Source organism: Apostichopus japonicus, chromosome 17 (assembly GCF_037975245.1).
Source record: "Apostichopus japonicus isolate 1M-3 chromosome 17, ASM3797524v1, whole genome shotgun sequence".
NCBI lineage: Eukaryota > Metazoa > Echinodermata > Holothuroidea > Aspidochirotida > Stichopodidae > Apostichopus > Apostichopus japonicus.
This window is the reverse complement of record NC_092577.1, coordinates 14810734-14834376: the sequence shown is the minus strand read 5'-3', so window position 1 is coordinate 14834376 and position 23643 is coordinate 14810734. Positions and strand designations below refer to the sequence as shown.

Genomic DNA, 23643 nt, shown 5'->3' with positions numbered 1-23643 from the left:
CTACCCTGGATATCCCCACCACCAAACTTTTTTTGAGAGGCTTAGTCCAATCATAAACCTGGCTTTGTCAAATTCACGCCTACCATCTGTTAATTAGCATAGTATTTATCTGAACCTTTGGCTGGCTGCCTCTAGAAGCAAACATTATTTTACCCCTACTGTTCGTAATGGAATGGATGTAACCTGTAACTAAGTTAGTTGAAAACCAAATATTCATTCATATTATAAGTAGAACAATCCAGCAGGGATAGAAAGTTTATCTTGAATGAACCAATCAAAAGTCGTGCTATTAATAAAACTTGAAAACACCTGGCCAGCAAGAGAGTTGCAAACAATTGTTTCCATGACTACTAAGAAAATAAAGCAGTGACTTGGGGCCCACGTTGGGTAGAAATCTGTGGAAAATGAATATATTTTCATTGCTTACAGTATTTGAGTATTGTATATTGGGAAGAGCTGATCAAACATTAGTAGGGAGGGCTTTCAACTAGCCTGACGGCTTTCAACTGGCCTGACGGCATGTACATTTAATTTAATGAGAAGGGGGAGTTTTTATGAGTCTCCCGGTATGCGTCACATGAGAAGTAAATGTTATGTTTTTCGGTTTTATCATCGTTTTTCAAGTGGAACAGCTCATAAAATCATATCAAATGAAAATAATACATATTTGAATATCCTTCCTTAGTTTTACTAATCAGGAATGTTTAATAAAGCATGCAATGCATCGTTCGAAAAAGGTAATTTTAAAGTAGAATTGAAAATGAACGACATAAAACAATATCTGTGAAGAGTGTGGAGCACAACTTTGAATATTCGTTGTGAAAGAAAACATAGCGAACGATGCTTATTGCGTACAGTAAATAAATTTCGCGGAACTGGTATAGAGAAATTACGTACTGCAGCTTACGTCAGAGAAGCTCATAAATGACACAGGTGGATAGAGCGCATCAAAATTCGGTTTAGGAAATCCCTCGACTTTTAATGAAAATAGGACATTATGAGTACAATAATTAAGGTTTTTTTTCCCAGCAGGTAGCAATTCAGGCAACAAGACACTCGATCAATGTATGTTAATTACTAATTAGGCCCAATAATATTGCGAACCTTTCGTGTAATAATTGCTGAAAAGAATAACACACATGATCAGTATTCGTGGTGTTCAGAAGTTCAGATCACTGAATTTATATCACTCGGCCTTCGGCAACATCGTAACTTTTGAAGAAAAAAACAATATATTTGTCTATCTATCACAAGATTTTTAACAAAAACTCGCCTAAATTAGTAAACTTACCCACCTTTCCTGCTTACTTATTAAAAGTCATGTTAAGAAAACAAATTACGCACGCACGTGTTGTGCGATGGGTTGTAAAAATCAAGTTGAAACTGGTTTGAGCAGCCTCCGATTTCATTTTCTTTCTCTTGTGTCACATACATGATACAGTACCTTACATTTGATATGAAAGTTAATTCAACAACAGCCAAAATTTGTGTCGCAATAGGTTAAGTTTTAATCGTGCTGTGCAGTACCATTCATAATTTGCATATAACATCAAAATTTACACTCGGCGTCCAGATGGCGGGAGATGTAACATCATGTTCAATGTGTTGTGTTGTTCCCATGGTGCGATGAACTTGGGCAAAGTTCGATGACCTACTTATGTTCTGTGACCAATGTCAGTGGGAATTATGTGTGTAAAATCTCGGGTTTTTCCATGTGTTATATATATAGAAGTTTTACGTAAGCGGAGCGAATTTTAAGGCGGCTCATTGTGAGGAAGCACTTATCTAAGCATCAATATTTGTGAAAAATATTGTAAGTTTTTCATTTTCATTCATTTTCTTTTATGTTTGCCGCAATCCTGCCCGCAATGCATGCACAGCATAACACCATGTGTGAAAAAAATGGCTGTACACGTGCGGACCTGAGAGAGCAAACTGGCCTTGTGTTGTTAATGTTATGACGGTACTTTCTAGAACGACCATTTGCGTCTTTTGGGGTCAACATATTTTCACACGGGATTTCAACATGCCATTGATCGATGTACACGGGTGATATATGTCGCAAATATAAACTGGGAAAACGAATTGACGACACTATCATGAGCTTATGACTATTGGCCTACTACTTTAGTTATATTGAACACATTATTCATGCCTAAAACATCGTTTTTCTGTTTTTTTATAGATAGTTTGCAGTACATTACAAAGTTCTTCACATATTTTTAAATAATTTTCATGTTTAAAATGTAAACAAAATAGAAAAATGGGCGGGGCATCTTTATTTTGCTTCAAGTAACATGTTTTCGCTCGGAAACAAAGTTTCATACTTCAACTCTCATAAAAAACCAAATTTACATCTCTTAGAAATAACTATTTTTTGTAATCTGCAAGTAAACCAAGTTTATACTGTATGTCCATTCACTGTTATTTAAATGGTTAAACAGAACTTCAGCTTATTTGGAAGGGTGCCTCGTGGTACATAGATTTGACTGCAACCTCTCTGGCGGCCTGGCGAAGTTAAGACTTATGTCACTGTGTTTGGGGTTCACAGTCAGAAAACGTCCCCCGTCAGTTTAATTACACGTTTCTCTGAGTGTTACTACTCATATAAGCATGAGAATGTTTTTGTAAATATTCCCTCTTTCAAACGACTGAACCAAAGTCTAACTGATATTAATAAACGAAGTTACGCGTTTTCCGACGTTTCGCGTAACCACAAATTGACCTTCTATTTCTTTTAAAAAAGAATTTCAATGTACCGTTGAAAATTCCACGAAGGAAATGACTGAGATTATAACCAATCGATAAAATTCGATAAAAAACGATAAAAATCCACGAAGGAAATGACTGAGATAACCAATCGATAAAATTCGATAAAAAACGATAAAAATCGGGGAATTTCGGTGAAAAACGAAGAATTTCGGTTATTTTTCTTTCAACGAATTTTAACGGGAGTTAAGCGAAATCAGTACTGTATTGAATTGGTATGTAGCATTCGACCAGTCTAAGTATGTATTGAATTTGTATGTAGCATTCCACCAGTCTAAGTATGTATTGATTTGGTATGTAGTATACGACCAGTCTAAGGATGTATTGAATATTGGTATGTAGCATTCCAACAGTCTAAGTATGTATTGATTTGGTATGTAGTCGACCAGTCTAAGTATGTATTGAATTGGTATGTAGCATTCCAACAGTCTAAGGATGTATTGAATAGGTATGTAGCATACAACCAGTCTAAAGTATGTATTGAATTGGTATGTAGCATTCCAACAGTCTAAGGATGTATTGAATAGGTATGTAGCATACAACCAGTCTAAAGTATGTATTGAATTGGTATGTAGCATTCCAACAGTCTAAGTATGTATTGATTTGGTATGTAGTATACGACCAGTCTAAGGATGTATTGAATTGGTATGTAGCTTACGACCATTCTAAATATGTATTGAATAGGTATGTAGCATTCCAACAGTCTAAGTATGTATTGATTTGGTATGTAGTCGACCAGTCTAAGTATGTATTGATTTGGTATGTAGTATACGACCAGTCTAAGTATGTATTGATTTGGTATGTAGCATTCGACCAGTCTAAGTATGTATTGAATAGGTATGTAGCATTCCAACAGTCTAAGTATGTATTGATTTGGTATGTAGCATTCGACCAGTCTAACTATGCAGGTCTAGTAGGTCTAGTGTAGTGAGTTGCTCTCATCATCAGGGAGTTCATATGATAACCAAGTCATAGTTGATTCACGGCCACACTCCAGTCGAATCACTCTCAGTGTAGTCTGAGAGAACCTATAAGGGGTCCCTTGTATTTACAGCTGAGTGGAATCCTTTCAATCAATTATCCTGAATATCGTCTGCAATTCACCAACTTGAACTAATTCACCAACCAATTCACCAACACTAGGTTATTGCAGTTTTCTTATTGGGGATATCCCAACAAGCTGTTTTATTAGCTCATACCAGCATGCTGGTGTGAGCTATTGTTACAGTGCGGCGTCTATCACTCTATCCGTCAACAATTGGTAAAACCGCTCCCACTCGCACAGTGTTTGATGGAATTTCATGAAACTTGGACACAAGGACCATTGGGTATAGGGCCATCAGAGATGGTCCGAAATTTGGGGTCGAAGGTCACCTGTGGGCCGTAATGGGCCATTTTGTGGAAATACGCAAAATGCTTCTTCTCCTACAGATTCCATGGTACAATGTTGAGGGTTTGTCACGATAGTACTATGGAAGTTTTACCTTCAGGGTGTTCATGAATTTGAGATCAAAGATCAACTAGGAGTCTTTTGTGGCCCGGGCCGAGGCCCTATATTTTCAAATTGCTCCTGTTCGTACAGTGTATGGCCAGTTATAATGAAACTTGGTCACAACGTTCCTCGGGATGAGAGTTACGAAGGGTGTTCGGAAAATTGAGGTCAAATGTCATTTAGGGGGTCATCGGGGTCATTCTTTGTAATATTTTCAAATATCTCAATCTCCTCAAGATTTTGATGGATCATATTCAAAGTTGAACTGATGATTGTTGGATTGTGTATGAATAAGGTGATGCCTAATAATTTTTGGTCAAAAGTTAATTAATTACAATTAATCCCCATTGTTTAAAAAAATCTGAGCCTTCACCTTTTGCCAAAGCTCCTTTAATTTGTCTCCCAGTCTCTGCAGTATTTGTTACATTTGTGGTTAAGCTCTGCAGCGGCTGTTAGTGGAATTAAAGCAGGACTGGGAGTTGTTATTAACTATCGAACTGTAAGCATGAGAGCCCTATAGCCAATCAGCACTTGCCGATTCTTAGAAGTCTTTGAGCCTGAGGTATGTAGGCAGCCAGCCAAAATTTTGGCAAGGAGTGCTTCAGGTCTGCTCAGGTAGAGGGGAGAAAGTTTAACAGGGTAGGTCAGTGGTATTGTTTGAGAGAGTGGGTAAAATAGGATTTGAAGGGGGAAAATAGGAATTATAGCCAGTGGTGTGGTCAGGATTCTGCTAACGGGGGGGGGGGGGGGGGTTATCCCTCATGGGCCCAAAATTGGTGGAATCTGAAAAATGGCCTGAAATTTGGTGGGCCATAAAGTTTTGTGGGCCCTACATTTTTAAGCTCGAAAAGGTATGAGCTTCTGCACCGTTGGTGCTCTAGTATTGTCCTCCTGGGGGGATAAAACACTAGGATATTGCAGTTGTCTTATTTATTATTATTATTATGATTTAAACATTTCTAAAGTGCACATATATATGTAAAAACATAAGCTATGGCACTGTACAAACTTAAAAGAAAATTAAGAAACCATGTAAATCATAAGAAAGTTGTCTTATTGGTAATATCCCAACAAGTTGTTTTATATTGTCCTGGGGGGGGGCGGGGGTAACAACACTAGGTTATTGCAGTTGTCATATTGGTGATATCCCAACAAGTTGTTTTATATTGTCCTCCTGGGGGGGGGGGAAATAACACCAGGCTATTGCAGTTGTCTTATTGGTGATATCCCAATAAGTTGTTTTATATTGTCCTCCTGGGGGGGCGGGGGGAACAACACTAGGTTATTGCAGTTGTCTTATTAGTGATATCCCAACAAGTTGTTTTATATTGTCCTCCTGAGGGGGGGGCGTGGGGAACAACACTAGGTTATTGCAGTTGTCTTATTGGTGGTATCCCAACAAGTTGTTTTATATTGTCCTCCTGGGGGGGGGGCGGGGGGAACAACACTAGGTTATTGCAGTTGTCATATTGGTAATATCCCAACAAGTTGTCTTATATTGTCCTCCTGGGGGGGGGGGCGGGGGGAACAACACTAGGTTATTGCAGTTGTCTTATTAGTGATATCCCAACAAGTTGTTTTATATTGTCCTCCTGGGGGGGCGGGGGGAACAACACTAGGTTATTGCAGTTGTCTTATTAGTGATATCCCAACAAGTTGTTTTATATTGTCCTCCTGAGGGGGGGGCGTGGGGAACAACACTAGGTTATTGCAGTTGTCTTATTGGTGGTATCCCAACAAGTTGTTTTATATTGTCCTCCTGGGGGGGGGGCGGGGGGAACAACACTAGGTTATTGCAGTTGTCATATTGGTAATATCCCAACAAGTTGTCTTATATTGTCCTCCTGGGGGGGGGGCGGGGGGAACAACACTAGGTTATTGCAGTTGTCTTATTGGTAATATCCCAACAAGTTGTTTACTATTGTCTTCCTGGGGGGGGGGAAGAACACTAGGTTATTGCAGTTGTCTTATTGGTGATATCCCAATAAGTTGTTTTATATAGTCCTCCTGGGGGGGGCGGGGGTAACAACACTAGGTTATTGCAGTTGTCTTATTGGTGATATCCCAACAAGTTGTTTTATATTGTCCTCCGGGGGGGGGGAACAACACTAATTTATTGCAGTTGTCTTATGTCCTCCTGGGGGGGGTGGGGGAACAACACTAGGTTATTGCAGTTGTCTTGTTGGTGATATCCCAACAAGTTGTTTTATATTGTCCTCCTGGGGGGACAACACTAATTTATTGCAGTTGTCTTATGTCCTCCTGGGGGGGGGGCAGGGGGAACAACACTAGGTTATTGCAGCTGTCTTATTGGTGATATCCCAACAAGTTGTTTTATATTGTCTTCCTGGGGCATATAACTTGTCTCTGTTACAGTATAAGTTGTTTCTATATTTCTATTTCCAGGAGTGTTTGCTTCCCTAAATTTCATGTACGTGCTAATCACATTGGCCTGCCATCTCTATGTCTTTACCAATGAGCATCGATGGCGTGAGGGAATCGAAGACTATTTGTAGTAAGTTTAAGATGCTCTGTGTATTCCTCTTTTAAGATCTTACAAAAGATGTTACAGTTTAGTTTGTTCGAAAATATATCAAGCTTGTAGAGCTTTATAAATGTATAGCTTTCGCCATTTTTTTTTTGCATTTCAACGTAACTTGTCTCTACAGCATGTAAAGCTTTATCCGTCAAACTTGACTGCTGAACTCTGGCACAAAACATGTACCCTAGAGTGAGCCACAGTGTTTCCCTCTGTGTCCCCTGTGGTCCTTCCCTCCCCCCACCTTTTTACCAATGCACACGTTTTCTCGAGTGGCTAAATGCCCCAGACTTCGTAACAATATTTTCACAAGGTAAGGTTTACTTCAAACCTTTCCCTTCCTTCCTTACATTCTGCTGATCAATATTAAGTGTAGTAGTGTCTGTCCTTTGCAATAGAATGGGTGTCTAATCGCACTAGAAAAAACTATCGCCGCGATCTCATGGTGACAGGGATGGAACCCAAGTTAAAATAAAATGTATGATTTTATTTGCTGTTGCTTGAAATCCATTTATACAACAATGGTGGCTTAAGAGGCAAGTATCGGTAGGTTTTGAAAGTATGACTTGAAACCGGTGAATGAGAAAACATTTGTAAAATATAAAGAGTGCCTGCTCGTACAAACTGTGCCAAAAACTTAGTCCACTATGTTTGTAGCTGATGTTTTTTGCCAAAACTTTTAGAAGATGACTCCATCCCCATCCCCTCCCCTCCCCTCCCCTTCCCCGGACCTTCCCCGGACCTCTCTCTCGATCAACCTGACCATATTTGTGATTTATTTTTTTCCAGCTGTAGAGCCGAGGTGAAGATTGATCTGGACGGTGACGTAGATGAGGAAGAGATTGAGGAGACCTGCACCCTCTCACCGAAACCAAACCTTGCCGTCATGATGATTCACATCTTCTCATTCTTCTGTGCTGGGATCACCATGAGTACCTGGGTGTGGACCCCATCTAGCCTCGCAATATGGAAGAGAGCTTGGCTCAAGTAAGCTTGCCTCATGTATAACTAAATATATGTTAGTATTAGTATCCTCACCATGAGTACCTGGGTGTGGACCCCATCTAGTCTCGCAATATGGAAGAGAGCTTGGCTCAAGTAAGCTTGCCTCACAGTCTCCCTGGTTTGAAAATGATTGGTTTCATGTATGACTAAATTTATGTTAGTATTAGTATCACCACCATGAGTACCTGGGTGTGGATCCCATCTAGCCCAGTAAGGAAGAGAGCTTGGCTCAAGTAAGCCTGCCTCATGATCCCTCCTTCCATTCCATCCTGGGTGAACCCTAACCCCCCCTCCCCCGCCTCTTCCCACCCTACTTTGTTTACCTGTTGATAGGAACACCTATCTCTCTGCTATCCTTATTTGAGTGCACAATTGGTTTGATACAAATCAATGTTGTTTCTAATAATGTGAGAATAATGAGATGCATTGTGACTATTTGTACTTTGTAAACTAAGAGAGGTGTGTGACCTGATGAGAATAACAGTATTGGAAATAGACATATATATGCATTCTTCTTTAATCCATGGTTTTCACATGGAAAGTCAAGGAATTAGCGATAAGGTGGAACCCCTCTTTTTTTTTTTGGTTCTGGAAAAAAAGTGTCTGGGCTATCATTATTTAAATTCGTTTCCAAGTGGTGGAAGAGTTTATAACCTTTTAATGGTGTTTCACTGTACATTTGCAGGATCACCCGACAGCCAATCAACGAACCGCAGAAACTGAGAAAGAGTAGAATGATCGCCAAAGCTTTTGCCAGAAAGAAGAATCAGAAGGAGGGAGGAGAGGAAGAAGAGGAAGATAACGTTTCTCTCAGCTTTGAGTCCGCCTCTCATGACGACGCCATCGGTAAGTACTTTACTGAAGTGCGCCCTCTATCACCTACCGGCGTTCCCTCAAGATTGTTTCGTGGAAAGAATCTGAAGTATGATAAAAATGTGGGAAATGTACAGGCCCATGGGTGGTGGGTGAGGGGGGGGAGGAGGGAGTAAAAAATGATATCGTAATTCAGGAAGCTGGAATGGACATCTTAAAAGACAGCTGTATTAAAGTGTTCTCAGAACGTAGTGTAGTGATCAGTCAAGTCCAAGTCTGTCTCCCCTTTTCTCTTCCTTCGTTCCCCTACCCTGCACCTCTCCTAGCATTTAGTGGGTTTCTAGCTCAGGTAGGAAAAAAGGTGAGAAGCTTACATGACTCACTTATTGCAAAGAAGGAAAAAAAAATGTGAGAGTCAATAATATTAATATTTCAAAGATTTTCAAAATTCATTCACAGGATACGAGTCATTGTCATATTTGATCAGAAGTTCAGATTGTCGGCATTTTCCAGAGATAAAATACCTGATCTGCCTCTAAAAAATTTGAAAGTAATATTTGTTTTAGTCTGTAAGAATTTCGAACAAATGCACCTGATGTAGTGATGCCCTTGAACATGTTTATTATTATCTATCTTTTCTACACCTCAGCATTTAGCAATTTGATTTTAACCCTTTGCAGGTATGAAATTTGACATCCCTGTCTCGAGTGTGGCCAACAGTTCTTCTACTTGGGGAGGCAACGTACCAACCAGAATGTTAAATAGGAGAGGAGCAGCCATGCCCATCGCTGCCATCTCGAATTCATCCTCCCCGGCTCCGCAAACACCAGGTTTGTAACCATGTCATCCGGTTAAATGGTTTCTTTGGGGTGAAACCGTCAGTATAGAAGGACCAACTTGTAAAGAGTTTAATGAGTGATGTTGCCTCCATTATCAACACAGACTGAACCCATCATGTCAGTCTAAAGAAATCCCTTAACTGATTACTAGTTTGTATCCTGATGAATTCCTCTGAAAAAATGGTGAAAGTCAAATGGCAGCCAATGTATGATACAGAGCCTTGACTATCCTGGTTCCTGTTTCTGAAATTGTTACCTTGGTATGTTGTATTAGGTAGCTTGGTATTCTGTACATGGTGGCTTGGTATGCTGTACCTGGTAGCTTGTTATGATGTACTGGGTAGCTTGGTATGCTGTACTAGGTGGCTTGGTAGCTTGGTGTGCTGTACTTAGTAGCTTGGTGTGCTGTACTGGGTAGCTTGGTATGCTGTACCTGGTGGCTTAGTATGCTGAAATTGTTACCTTGGTATGCTGTACCGGGTTGCTTGGTAAGCTGTACTGGGTAGCTTGGTATGCTGAACTGGGTTGCTTGGTATGCTGTAATTGTAACCTTTGTATGCTGTAATTGTTACCTTGGTATGCTGTACCGGGTTGCTTGGTAAGCTGTACTGGGTAGCTTGGTATGCTGCACCGGGTAGCTTGGTATGCTGTACTTAATAGCTTGGTATGCTGTACTTTATAGCTTGGTATGCTGTACTTAATAGCTTGGTATGCTGTACCGGGTAGCTTGGTTTGCTGTACTTAATAGCTTGGTATGCTGTACCGGGTAGCTTGGTTTGCTGTACTTAATAGCTTGGTATGCTGTACCGGGTAGCTTGGTTTGCTGTACCTGGTAGCTTGGTATGCTGCATCGGATAGCTTGGTTTGCTGTACTTGGTAGCTTAGTATGCTGTACCAGGTAGCTTGGTATCCTCTACTAGTTACCTTGATATACTTTCTGTACTATTCTAGAACAAATTGTGCTTGTGTCCTTATTTTTATTGCTCTAATTTGAGTAAGAAGTAAACAGTGTAATGCATATAGAACATTCTTGTTTTTGAACTGCATTTTCGTTACTGTTGTACAGAATGTTTTAAACGTGTCAGCTTGTACCTGTCTTTGTTTTACTTCATCTTTCCTTCCGATATTTATCAATTATATCATTCCTATTTCAGATTCTGCCGTGGAGGTTGGCTCCATGCCAAGGAGCAGAAATCTGATCCGCACCCAAGCAGTCATCGAACCACTACCGGAGGATCTCTTACGCAAACTGTCCAAACCGAAGAAAAAACACAGGCGGCGGAAACGCGCCACGGTCATCATGCAAGGGCCGAGCAGGATGGAGACGCCCATGCCGGATGATTTTGCTGAGGACGAGGATAATTGCATCACTCTAGCAGATGGAGCAACGTTAGCCGGAAGTTCAGGCATCGGGACCCTGAATGAGTCCAGGCTAGGGAGTGGACCGTCCGAAGAATCTGTCTCTAGGAGGCTTCGTCTGGAGAGGCTGGACCGTGCCAGGTCTGCCATGGGGTCCAGGGTACCAAAGCTACCGGCCATCGAGTCCAAGAAGGTCGTACATCCGGTCCACTTTGAAATACCAGGTGTGAGTTATGATGATGTCTTGTAGTATGAGAAGACAACCTTTGAAGGAGACGTCACACCCCCGAGATGGTTGCTGGTCCATGTGATAGAGACAACTGCAAATACCCCAAAATGGTTGCTGATCCACGTGATAGAGACATCTGCAAACATAAAAGATGGGTACTCGTCTGTGTGATAGAGACAACTGCAAACACCCAAGATGGTTACTCGTCTGTGTGATAGCGACAACTGCAAACAACCAAGATGGTTTACTGGTCCATGTGATAGAGACAACTGTAAACACCCAAGATGGTTACTGGTCTGTGTGATAGAGACAACTGCAAACACCCAAGATGGTTATGGTCTGTGTGATAGAGACAACTGCAAACACCCAAGATGGTTACTCGTCTGTGTGATAGAAACAACTGCAAACACTCAAGATGGGTACTCGTCTGTGTGATAGAGACAACTGCAAACACCCAAGATGGTTACTCGTCTGTGTGATAGAGAAAACTGCAAACACCCAAGATGGTTACTGGTCCATGTGATAGAGACAACTGCAAACATCCAAAATGGTTGCTGGTCCATGTGATAGAGACATCTGCAAACATAAAAGATGGTTACTCGTCTGTGTGATAGAGACAACTGCAAACACCCAAGATGGTTACTCGTCTGTGTGATAGAGACAACTGCAAACAACCAAGATGGTTTACTGGTCCATGTGATAGAGACAACTGCAAACACCCAAGATGGTTACTCGTCTGTGTGATAGAGACAACTGCAAACAACCAAGATGGTTTACTGGTCCATGTGATAGAGACAACTGCAAACACCCAAGATGGTTACTCGTCTGTGTGATAGAGACAACTGCAAACACCCAAGATGGTTACTGGTCCATGTGATAGAGACAACTGCAAACATCCAAAATGGTTGCTGGTCCACGTGATAGAGACATCTGCAAACATAACAGATGGTTACTCATCTGTGTGATAGAGACAACTGCAAACACCCAAGATGGTTACTCGTCTGTGTGATAGAGACAACTGCAAACAACCAAGATGGTTTACTGGTCCATGTGATAGAGACAACTGCAAACACCCAAGATGGTTACTCGTCTATGTGATAGAGACAACTGCAAACACCCAAGATGGTTACTGGTCCATGTGATAGAGACAACTGCAAACATCCAAAATGGTTGCTGGTCCACGTGATAGAGACATCTGCAAACATAACAGATGGTTACTCGTCTGTGTGATAGAGACAACTGCAAACACCCAAGATGGTTACTCGTCTGTGTGATAGGGACAACTGCAAACACCCAAGATGGTTACTGGTCCACGTGATAGAGACAAATGCAAACACCCAAGATGGTTGCTGGTTCAGTGATTATGCAATTCAATCAATTTATCAATTTAATTTCAAATCCTTAGCTATTGATTTCAGGTCATTGAAGAATCCATTAATTGAGACAATTTGGCTCTCTTTGAAGATAAGCTTATCCAGATTAGCTAAGATAAGCTTATCCAGATTAGCTTATCTAACAGCTTCAGTGTCCACATGTTGATACTTTGAAAGTAGAGCACACCGGTATATGAGCTAACCTGTCTACAGGTTCAGTGCCTTGTTCTGCAGCAATCGTTTTTTAACCAATCTATGAGTATTTTAAACTGTTAACTGTATTATATCTTTCTTTTTTTTATCTCCAGTGGGGCCAAACCCTCATGTATAGTTCCCTCCATATATGTATATATATATTTATCGACAATGTTTAGAAGTGTTCTTACTGTGTCTTCACACTCTGGTGATCGGCTGTCTTACTAAATCCTAATTTAAAATTTTAATACTGTTTAATACGTTTTAATCTTGGGCAATGCCTCTGCACTAATCTGAGCTAATATTTTCAAAGTGGAAAGATTTTGTTTTATTATAATATTTAATCCGTTTTAGTCTATTAATTTTGGATAAGGGATAGAATGGTTTGCATAATCTGGGAATGAATGGCAAAATTCTATGCAAAATACTATACATACTATGCAAACTGCTATGCAAAGTGCAATGCAGAATGTTATGCAAGTTACTATACAAGTGCAGAGATGCATAGCAGGTTTGTACATGGGAATTATACATAGTATTTTATGAGACTAAAGTTCAGAGCCTTCACTGAACTGCTCTGGAAAATTTGAATATGAAATGATTCCATCTGCTACAGTAATACTATCAATCCATATAGTTTGAAGACAAACTATATAATAGTGAACTTGGTGACACAAGGGACGAAATAACTGGGTTCCCATAGCAATTTGCTACCCAAGAATTGCCAGTTGCTAATCAATATTACTTTTGATTAGCAAAAGATGCAGTACCTGCTAATGCTAATTGCTATTTCCAAGAATTGTCGAGCAATTATTGCTAATCAATTCTCTAAAACTATTTCGTCCCTTGTGACATTGTTTTACTTGATAGAACCCACACTTTATGGCTCCATACTGTATGTTAATTGTGAGCTTGTGTGTTGAATATGTTACTAGAATCATGTATTTAGTAACATTTTCTGAGTGATAAGATGCATGATAAAAGTGTATTATTTCAATGTCAATGTTGAAGGAGACTAGAATGATGAACTCAGTATTTGTGTTTACATGTGTTTACTATAGAGTTGCATAATCAAATATAAAACACATCAGGCAACGGAACTGTCTTTTGTAGCAGAAAGAGAAGTTCTTCTTATTTGAGGTTTGGTTCCGATGCTTTGCATCCATCGTAACCTTTGCAGTCAATTTGGCATATGGGTGTCTATGGGTGTCTGTGGGAGTGTATTTGTGGGGATATGTGAAGCCCTAGCTTGAAAACACATCTCGAGCAGGAAATATGTGATTGATGTCAAACTTGGTATATAGGTTGGTCAGGGTCAGTAGATGATTGCTATTGTTTGAGGTGTGGCTATCATTCATATTAATGAGTGGTGAGGGCTTAACGTAAAATGTTTAAATGTCAATATCTCTTCAACCGTATGTCCGATTTTGTTCATACTTGGTATGGTGATGTAAGTACATAGTATGTACATGTTAGGTTTTTGCACAACTTTAAACTTTTGCCTTATTAGTATTCATGAGTGGGTGTGGCTTAATGGAAAATTGTGAAAAACTGCTTGTTCACACAATTTCTCATCAACCACAAGTTGAGTCGATGTCGTACTGGGTAGGTAGATGCTCTATGGGATGTTACAGAAAATGTTAAAAATGTGAACATCTCTAAAACCGTACTTCCGATTTATTTTATACTTGGCATGTTGATGTAACTACACAGCTTGTACATCTTTATTTATGAGGTCTACATTTTTTGGGACAGTCTGGGCCCCAACAAATTCTGGGCATATTTTAGTGCTGGGAGGGTCCTAATTTTATTTCCACCTCAAATGCATTTTGGGACATTTTCTTTTGGCACAAACTTGTTGGCACACTTTTTGGGGGGCAAATGTTGTTTTGAGTCAGTTTGTTTGGGCCAAAAAGTTTTGGGACCGTTTTGGTGCAAAATTTCATTACACTATATCACTAAATTAGACTTTGTCAACATGATGTTTCCTGGTACCTTCCATTAAATGTTGCCGCATTAGACAATAGAGAATCCTCTTGTTGTTGTGCACATTTTCATGCATATATATGTACGGCTTACAACACTGAATATGTTTAGACATCGGAACCACTAAACGTTTTAGTTTTCTGGTCATATTTTCTGCCGACATATTAGGCCTAGAGACAAGTTGTTGAGAAATTCTAAGACAATGTAAATTCAGTTTGAGGTAAATCATTTATATATTATTTTATATCATTTATTATATTGCTAAGCTAGAAGTGCCTTTTGAAAGACTTTTTATGCAGTTTTCAGGTAAAGTTACAAATCTATTTTTTGGAAAAGGGTTGTTTAAATAACTGAAACCACACCATCAGTGTCTTGAATAGTTCATCAGGCATGAGACTCTTCCGCGGAAACGCGGATTTCCGAATTTTTTTTTTTCATTTTCGCGTTTTTTCTCGTAATTCGCGTTTTTTATTTTTTATTATTATTTTTTTTTTCTTTTTTTCCCCCGAACATGCTGGACTGTAAAGGGAAGGAACACCGAATTTGACCAGTGGTGGAATCAAGTAGCACAAAGCAAGCAAAAAAGCCCTTTTTTGGTTCAAAAAAGCTAGTGGATAAATTATGCAAGCAGAAATTCCACACTTTTTTGGCGAGTTGCGTGATGTGATAGATTCCATCTAGAGTCCACCATTTTGCATCTAAGCCCTCCTTACTTGACAAAAAAATTCTAAAGGGGAGGGGGACACCCCCTCCCTTAAACCCCTCCCCCAGGACGGCGATCGATAAATTTCAGATTTTTTTTCCCCGGCTCAGTCTCATCCCTGGTTCATTGAACAAACCTCAGAACCTGTCATTGATATAACCCTCTTACATGAATTCACAATATTCAGTGTAATTAATTGACTAATGTTCTTATTATATTATTAAAGAAGTAACATCATACCATCAGTGTCTTGAAAAGTTATATTGAACAAACCTCAGAACCTGTCATTGATATAAACCTCTTTACTTACATGAATTCACAATATTCAGTGTAATTAATTGACTAATGTTCTTATTATATTATTAAAGAAGTAACATCATACCACCAGTGTCTTGAAAAGTTATATTTAACAAACCTCAGAACCTGTCATTGATATAAACCTCTTTACTTACATGAATTCACAATATTCAGTGTAATTAATTGACTAATGTTCTTATTATATTATTAAAGAAGTAACATCATACCACCAGTGTCTTGAAAAGTTATATTGAACAAACCTCAGAACCTGTCATTGATATAAACCTCTTTACTTACATGAATTCACAATATTCAGTGTAATTATTTGACTAATGTTCTTATTATATTATTAAAGAAGTAACATCATACCACCAGTGTCTTGAAAAGTTATATTGCACAAACCTCAGAACCTATCATTGATATAAACCTCTTTACTTATATGAATTCACAATATTCAGTGTAATTAATTGACTAATGTTCTTATTATATTATTAAAGAAGTAACATCATACCATCAGTGTCTTGAAAAGTTATATTGAACAAACATTAGAACCTGTCATTGATATAAACCTCTTTACTTACATGAATTCACAATATTCAGTGTAATTAATTGACTAATGTTCTTATTATATTATTAAAGAAGTAACATCATACCATCAGTGTCTTGAAAAGTTCATTGAAAAAACCTCAGAACCTATCTTGATATAAACCTCTTTACTTACATGAATTCACAGTATTCAGTGTAATTAATTGACTAATGTTCTTATTATATTATTAAAGAAGTAACATCATACCATCAGTGTCTTGAAAAGTTCATTGAAAAAACCTCAGAACCTATCTTGATATAAACCTCTTTACTTACATGAATTCACAGTATTCAGTGTAATTAATTGACTAATGTTCTTATTATATTATTAAAGAAGTAACATCATACTGTACCATCAGTGTCTTGAAAAGTTCATTGAACAAACCTCAGAACCTGTCATTGATAGAACCATTTTACTATACATGAATTGACTTATGTTCATTGCCTGGAGTTTATCGTGCTATGCTTAGATGTTGTTTATATGTTCATGTTTCATTAAGTTTATCTATGATGTATTATTATTCAATGAATCCGTCCAATATTACCGTCCAGTACATAGTACCAAGGGAAATGTATTCACAGAACCTGCAAGAACTTATCACCAGTTGCAAGCAGCTGGTTGCTGTTGCAACTTGAAAAGATCATTGTAGGCATAAAGTATAGTTTGATTATCTTATAGATCAGTTTTAAAAGCTTTAAAAGCTTTTGAGTCATATAACACTCTTCAGTTTTGAGAAAAATTACCCTTTCAACATCTGAGGCTCATGAATGAAAGTGGCTGGACATCTTAGTCTAACACACAGATCAATCGGTCTGTTCATCAAATGCAATACCACACTTTATAGAAAGAAGAGAGACTTCGATAACCCCAAATAACCTTTTTAATAAATTGAAAAGTTTGTCAAGTACTAGTGATGTTGAATCTCCATTTCCCAGATTCTCTGACGTTTGTATGAAGTTTTTTTTTATTGAAAAATGTATATTACTTTGACAATTCTCACTTTTTTCCTTATTTTTGTTTGTGGACTGTGATACATTAAGAGTAAAATTCTGTGTAGAAAGCATCCTTGCAATGATTCCTCTTGCCTTCAGACTCACAAGAAGAATGTTGTTGTTAGCTTAAATCGCAGGGGTGGGCCAAAGAATTAAACCTGTAGGCCGCAGTGAATTTTGTACCCATTTGTACGCAAACCAAAATCTGGACTCACACTAGTCACTGACAAAAAACATTTGTCTCTGGACAATTTTTATCAAGAGGTAGTAAGAAGTAGTAAGTTGAGTCTCGTCTATCCGACATGCTCAGTGATTAACCTCCGCCACGTATCACGATCTAGTGCAAGGTTTATTGCGTCCTCAAAATTGTTAATGTTAACGTCCTTAAATTGCGACTTTATTTTTCCAAGCAAGGTAGTCAAGAGCACATACTTAATTTTCTTCTGGCCATAGTGTTGGTTAGAAGGGGGTGGGGGGGGTTGGGGGAATGTGGTTCACCATCATTTAACAGTCGTAATGCAACATAGGGCAGGTACATTGAGCAGATTCAAAGAAAACGTATGTCTTCCACAACAAACAGAAAACATTTGGCTACAAATGACCCAAGTGCTTTTCTTAAATATTAAATGATGATTGATAACATAATGGAGTTGCCAAAGGTTTGACATTCATTTATTAAACTTGTTCATTTTCCATTGATATTTGTAAGATATTGTAGTTTAACTAACTTGCCCTTATTAATATAACATTGTTGTACATATATATCAACTGGAAACAGTTATTCGTTTTAAGACATTAACATATTTTGGTACAATATTTCAACATGTTGATTACTTTTTGTAAGGTGTTCACTTGTACACAGCTATGCAATGTTGCCCTGCTATAAGCTTAAGCTAAGCTGTAAGATGTCACTGCTAATTTCAGCTAACCAAGAAGTCAAAGATTATCTGCAAAGTACCATTAAAAGGTGATTTCCTTCTGGCCATTAAATACAGGCAGTTAGCTGAAATCACTTTATCAATTTTCACCACTTGACCTTGAACAATAGGTCAACCATTATCTGATCATCTATAGATGTAGTGACAGACATTTACACGATATCTTTTTATTGTTAGAAACGGGTCGTCCATTCTGGTGGCAGACCTCATGTTTTAGCCAATTATCACAAATATCACAGAACTGCTATGATCTCTAGGGGGTAAACTGGTTCCTTTAGAGCAATTGGGGCACTGATAATGATCTTGTTGACAGTTTTGTGTTGATAATCCTTCACCTAAAAATGATTTAGAAGAATATCTGAAGAGTATCAGTTCCCTATTTTAACATTCTGCAAGACACACACACATATATATATATATATAAAATATTCTAGAATAAGTAAACTATTTCAAAGCTTGTTCTGCATATACTCTCAAGGCAAGTAACCACTGGGAGGTGGTCTACACCATGGATTACAAGTAAACTTGTCCAGATTGAACATGTCACCATGTTGTTACATTGGCATTAACACATAAGCGTAATAAATCATTTGCAATAACTTTTTTATCAATATTTCTCAACATGGTGAGATTTAAATATTCAAATGCTATATTATGTTGGTTTCACCTTGCCCGCACATCTGCTAGAGACAAAAGATAAAAACAACATGAGCATATGGATTTGCTTCTTTAGTAATAAAAGAAAATTCAAGACATACTTGTTGTTCATGACACTAAATTTAACACTCGTAAATTTGTAAAAATGCTTTAACTTATTTACCTACTTTCTTTTATACTTAACTTGGGTGCTTCAGAATGGTTTACCTGTATCAGTTAAGCTGTGTCAATAAAACAATATTATTTTCATAACTTTGAAGAATTGTCCATCCATCAAACCTTGAATTATTTGAATGTTTCCCTTCCTTTTATCTGGGATCATAATGAAGCAATATCACAGTAATAAATTAATTATGTGTAAGTTCCTGTAACATTTATCCGTCCATGTGATCACCTCGCCAAGAGAAATATGCAACGTAGCTTTTCATTATGTTCTTTATATGTAATTTTTGATAATGTGATCCACTAATATAGTATTTCCATTTAGATATGTAGACTGTAAAAAAAAAGCATTGTAAATAGATTTAGAGTGATAAAGAAATAATTGTTGTGCTTGTTTTAATTTCACCCATTTCCTAATTGGTTCTGAAGTCCTGGAGGAAAAGTTCTGCAAATTATATGTAGACTCCAGTAAGCCATCAGTAGTCTGCAGTCAGTCATCATTACACTCCAGTCATCCATCAATATTATCCAGTCAGCCATATGTAGACTCTAATAAGCCATCAGTAGTCTCTAGTATGAAGTAGTCTGCAGTCAGTCATCATTAGACTCCAGTCATCCATCAATATTATCCAGTCAGCCATACAATATGTAGACTCTAGTAAGCCATCAGTAGCCTCCAGTATGAAGTAGTCTGTAGTCAGTCATCATTACACTCCAGTCATCCATCAATATTATCCAGTCAGCCATACAATATGTAGACTCTAGAAAGCCATCAGTAGCCTCCAGTATGAAGTAGTCTGCAGTCAGTCATCATTAGACTCCAGTCATCCATCAATATTATCCAGTCAGCCATATGTGGACTCTAGTAAGCCATCAGTAGTCTCTAGTATGAAGTAGTCTGCAGTCAGTCATCATTACACTCCAGTCATCCATCAATATTATCCAGTCAGCCATACAATATGTAGACTCTAGTAAGCCATCAGTAGTCTCCAGTATGAAGTAGTCTGCAGTCAGTCATCATTACACTCCAGTCATCCATCAATATTATCCAGTCAGCCATACAATATGTAGACTCTAGTAAGCCATCAGTAGTCTCCAGTATGAAGTAGTCTGCAGTCAGTCATCATTACACTCCAGTCATCCATCAATATTATCCAGTCAGCCATATGTGGACTCTAATAAGCCATCAGTAGTCTCTAGTATGAAGTAGTCTGCAGTCAGTCATCATTACACTCCAGTCATCCATCAATATTATCCAGTCAGTCATATGTAGACTCCAGTAAGCCATCAGTAGTCTCCAGTATGAAGTAGTCTGCAGTCAGTCATCATTAGACTCCAGTCATCCATCAATATTATCCAGTCAGCCATATGTAGACTCTAATAAGCCATCAGTAGTCTCCAGTATGAAGTAGTCTGCAGTCAGTCATCATTAGACTCCAGTCATCCATCAATATTATCCAGTCAGCCATATGTAGACTCTAGTAAGCCTTCAGTAGTCTCCAGTATGAAGTAGTCTGCAGTCAGTCATCATTACACTCCAGTCATCCATCAGTATTATCCAGTCAGCCATATGTAGACTCTAATAAGCCTTTAGTAGTCTCCATTGTGTAGTAGTCTGCAGTCAGTCATCATTAGACTCCAGTCAGCAGTAATAGACTCCAGGCTGTAAAATGCCTCTATCACTGATCAGGTGACAGCTGATATCTTTCTCTGGAATTTGATGACGTTGAGTCTCTCAGGTCCAGCCTTCCTCTCAATAATTACAGTAGATTCCAGACCTCTGTCTTTCAGCATTTGTCGGATCTCATCTAGAGTACAACAAAAAAATACAAAACCATTGAATGGAAAAATGCCTAAAATAACTAGTAATATGTGATGGCAGCTGTTGGAGCTAAAACAATGACCATTCATAATATATGTTGCAATTCATTATATATCTGGCATATAATATATGTTGCAAAGTATTAGATATACAGTAGTTGCTAATGCTTTAATGGAGAAGCTGCCCCCAGTCTACAACAGATCCATTGGATAGGCTCATACATTCTTTGACAACTCCAAAGCAAACAGATCATAGAAACTTGCTACTGAAATTTGACTCACTGTTTTTTGTTTTTTTCCCTTTCTCTTCAAAATCAAGCGCTTTCAATAACAACAATGAACTATACAGCGTAATAAGTGAGACATCTGAGTCTGTTACTTTTTTTGGAAATTTGTAAAGCTAAAAACCTTGAAAAACTGCAAATCTTGTACAGGTCTGTGAAGACAGGAATGACAAGCAAGGGAACTGAAATGATGTGGGTGAACGAGAGTGTTGCTATGTGAATACCCAGTGGATGAAATGAGTGAGTTGTGGCTTGTGTGACATAGTGAGCATGTGACAATGATGGGTAAGTGTTGCTATGTGAATACCCAGTGGATGATACAAGTGAGTTGTGGCTTGTGTGACATAGTGAGCATGTGACAATGGTAGGTAAGTGTTGCTATGTGAATACCCAGTGGATGACACAAGTGAGTTGTGGCTTGTGTGACATAGTGAGCATGTGACAATGGTAGCTGAGTGTTGCTATGTGAATACCCAGTGGATGACATGAGTGAGTTGTGGCTTGTGTGACATAGTGAGCATGTGACAATGGTAGGTAAGTGTTGCTATGTGAATACCCAGTGGATGACACAAGTGAGTTGTGGCTTGTGTGACAGTGAGCATGTGACAATGGTAGCTGAGTGTTGCTATGTGAATACCCAGTGGATGACATGAGTGAGTTGTGGCTTGTGTGACATAGTGAGCATGTGACAATGGTGGGTAAGTGTTGCTATGTGAACACTAATCAATGACATTGAGTGAGAAAATGTATTTCCTGTGAAGTACTAAGCAGGAGATGTAAAACAGTGAGCAGCTTAAAGGGGTGAATAGTGTTTCTATATAAATGCTGACCAGATAACCTGACAGAGTAAAACTTGTGTATAAGATAGAGAACATATGTCTGAGGTGCGTGATCAGATGATATGAGAGAGATTAACTCAATGTGAAGTAGAGGGCAGGTGAGTGTGAGTGAAATAGTGAACATGTAACAGATGTGGATGAGCACTGCTATGTGATCACAGTACAGATGATGTGAGTGACTGAGTGTGAGTGAAAAAGTGAACATGTAACAGATGTGGATGAGCACTGCTATGTGAACACAGAACAGATGATGTGAGTGACTGAGTGTGAGTGAAATAGTGAACATGTAACAGATGTGGATGAGCACTGCTATGTGAACACAGAACAGATCATGTTAGTGACTGAGTGTGAGTGAAATAGTGAACATGTAATAGATGTGGATGAGCACTGCTATGTGAACACAGAACAGATGATGTGAGTGACTGAGTGTGAGTGAAATAGTGTACATGTAACAGATGTGGATGAGCACTGCTATGTGAACACAGAACAGATGATATGAGTGACTGAGTGTGAGTGAAATAGTGAACATGTAACAGATGTGGATGAGCACTGCTATGTAAACACAGAACAGATCATGTTAGTGACTGAGTGTGAGTGAAATAGTGAATATGTAATAGATGTGGATGAGCACTACTATGTGAACACAGAACAGATGATGTGAGTGACTGAGTGTGAGTGAAATAGTGTACATGTAACAGATGTACGTGAGCACTGCTATATGAACACAGAACAGATCATGTTAGTGACTGAGTGTGAGTGAAATAGTGAATATGTAATAGATGTGGATGAGCACTGCTATGTGAACACAGAACAGATGATGTGAGTGACTGAGTGTGAGTGAAATAGTGAACATGTAACAGATGTGGACAGCACTGCTATGTGAACACAGTACAGATGATATGAGTGACTGAGTGTGAGTGAAATAGTGAACATGTAACAGATGTGGATGAGCACTGCTATGTAAACACAGAACAGATCATGTTAGTGACTGAGTGTGAGTGAAATAGTGAATATGTAATAGATGTGGATGAGCACTACTATGTGAACACAGAACAGATGATGTGAGTGACTGAGTGTGAGTGAAATAGTGTACATGTAACAGATGTACGTGAGCACTGCTATATGAACACAGAACAGATCATGTTAGTGACTGAGTGTGAGTGAAATAGTGAATATGTAATAGATGTGGATGAGCACTACTATGTGAACACAGAACAGATGATGTGAGTGACTGAGTGTGAGTGAAATAGTGAACATGTAACAGATGTGGATGAGCACTGCTATGTGAACACAGAACAGATCATGTTAGTGACTGAGTGTGAGTAAAATAGTGAACATGTAATAGATGTGGATGAGCACTGCTATGTGATCACAGTACAGATGATGTTAGTGACTGAGTGTGAGTGAAATAGTGAACATGTAACAGATGTGGATGAGCACTGCTATGTGAACACAGTACAGATGATATGAGTGACTGAGTGTGAGTGAAATAGTGAACATGTAACAGATGTGGATGAGCACTGCTATGTAAACACAGAACAGATCATGTTAGTGACTGAGTGTGAGTGAAATAGTGAATATGTAATAGATGTGGATGAGCACTACTATGTGAACACAGAACAGATGATGTGAGTGACTGAGTGTGAGTGAAATAGTGTACATGTAACAGATGTACGTGAGCACTGCTATATGAACACAGAACAGATCATGTTAGTGACTGAGTGTGAGTGAAATAGTGAACATGTAATAGATGTGGATGAGCACT

General features: G+C 38.6%; 2 protein-coding genes across 6 annotated transcripts in view; one reads left to right on the top strand and one right to left on the bottom strand.

Moving 5' to 3' along the window:
- The window catches only part of LOC139984039 (protein smoothened-like), a 50504-nt gene extending 30184 nt beyond the window's left edge, over positions 1–20320 (top strand). For all 3 annotated transcript variants that reach the window (XM_071997682.1, XM_071997683.1, XM_071997685.1), the window contains exons 8-12: positions 6668–6776; positions 7590–7787; positions 8491–8651; positions 9299–9448; positions 10612–20320. In XM_071997682.1, the coding sequence (XP_071853783.1) occupies positions 6668–6776; positions 7590–7787; positions 8491–8651; positions 9299–9448; positions 10612–11066 (1073 nt within the window). In that variant the 3' untranslated portion in view covers positions 11067–20320. The remainder of the gene's footprint in view (positions 1–6667; positions 6777–7589; positions 7788–8490; positions 8652–9298; positions 9449–10611) is intronic.
- Positions 20193–23643, bottom strand: part of LOC139984044 (methyltransferase N6AMT1-like) — a 49289-nt gene continuing 45838 nt past the window's right edge. For all 3 annotated transcript variants that reach the window (XM_071997695.1, XM_071997693.1, XM_071997694.1), the window contains exon 6: positions 20193–20742. In XM_071997695.1, the coding sequence (XP_071853796.1) occupies positions 20621–20742 (122 nt within the window). In that variant the 3' untranslated portion in view covers positions 20193–20620. The remainder of the gene's footprint in view (positions 20743–23643) is intronic.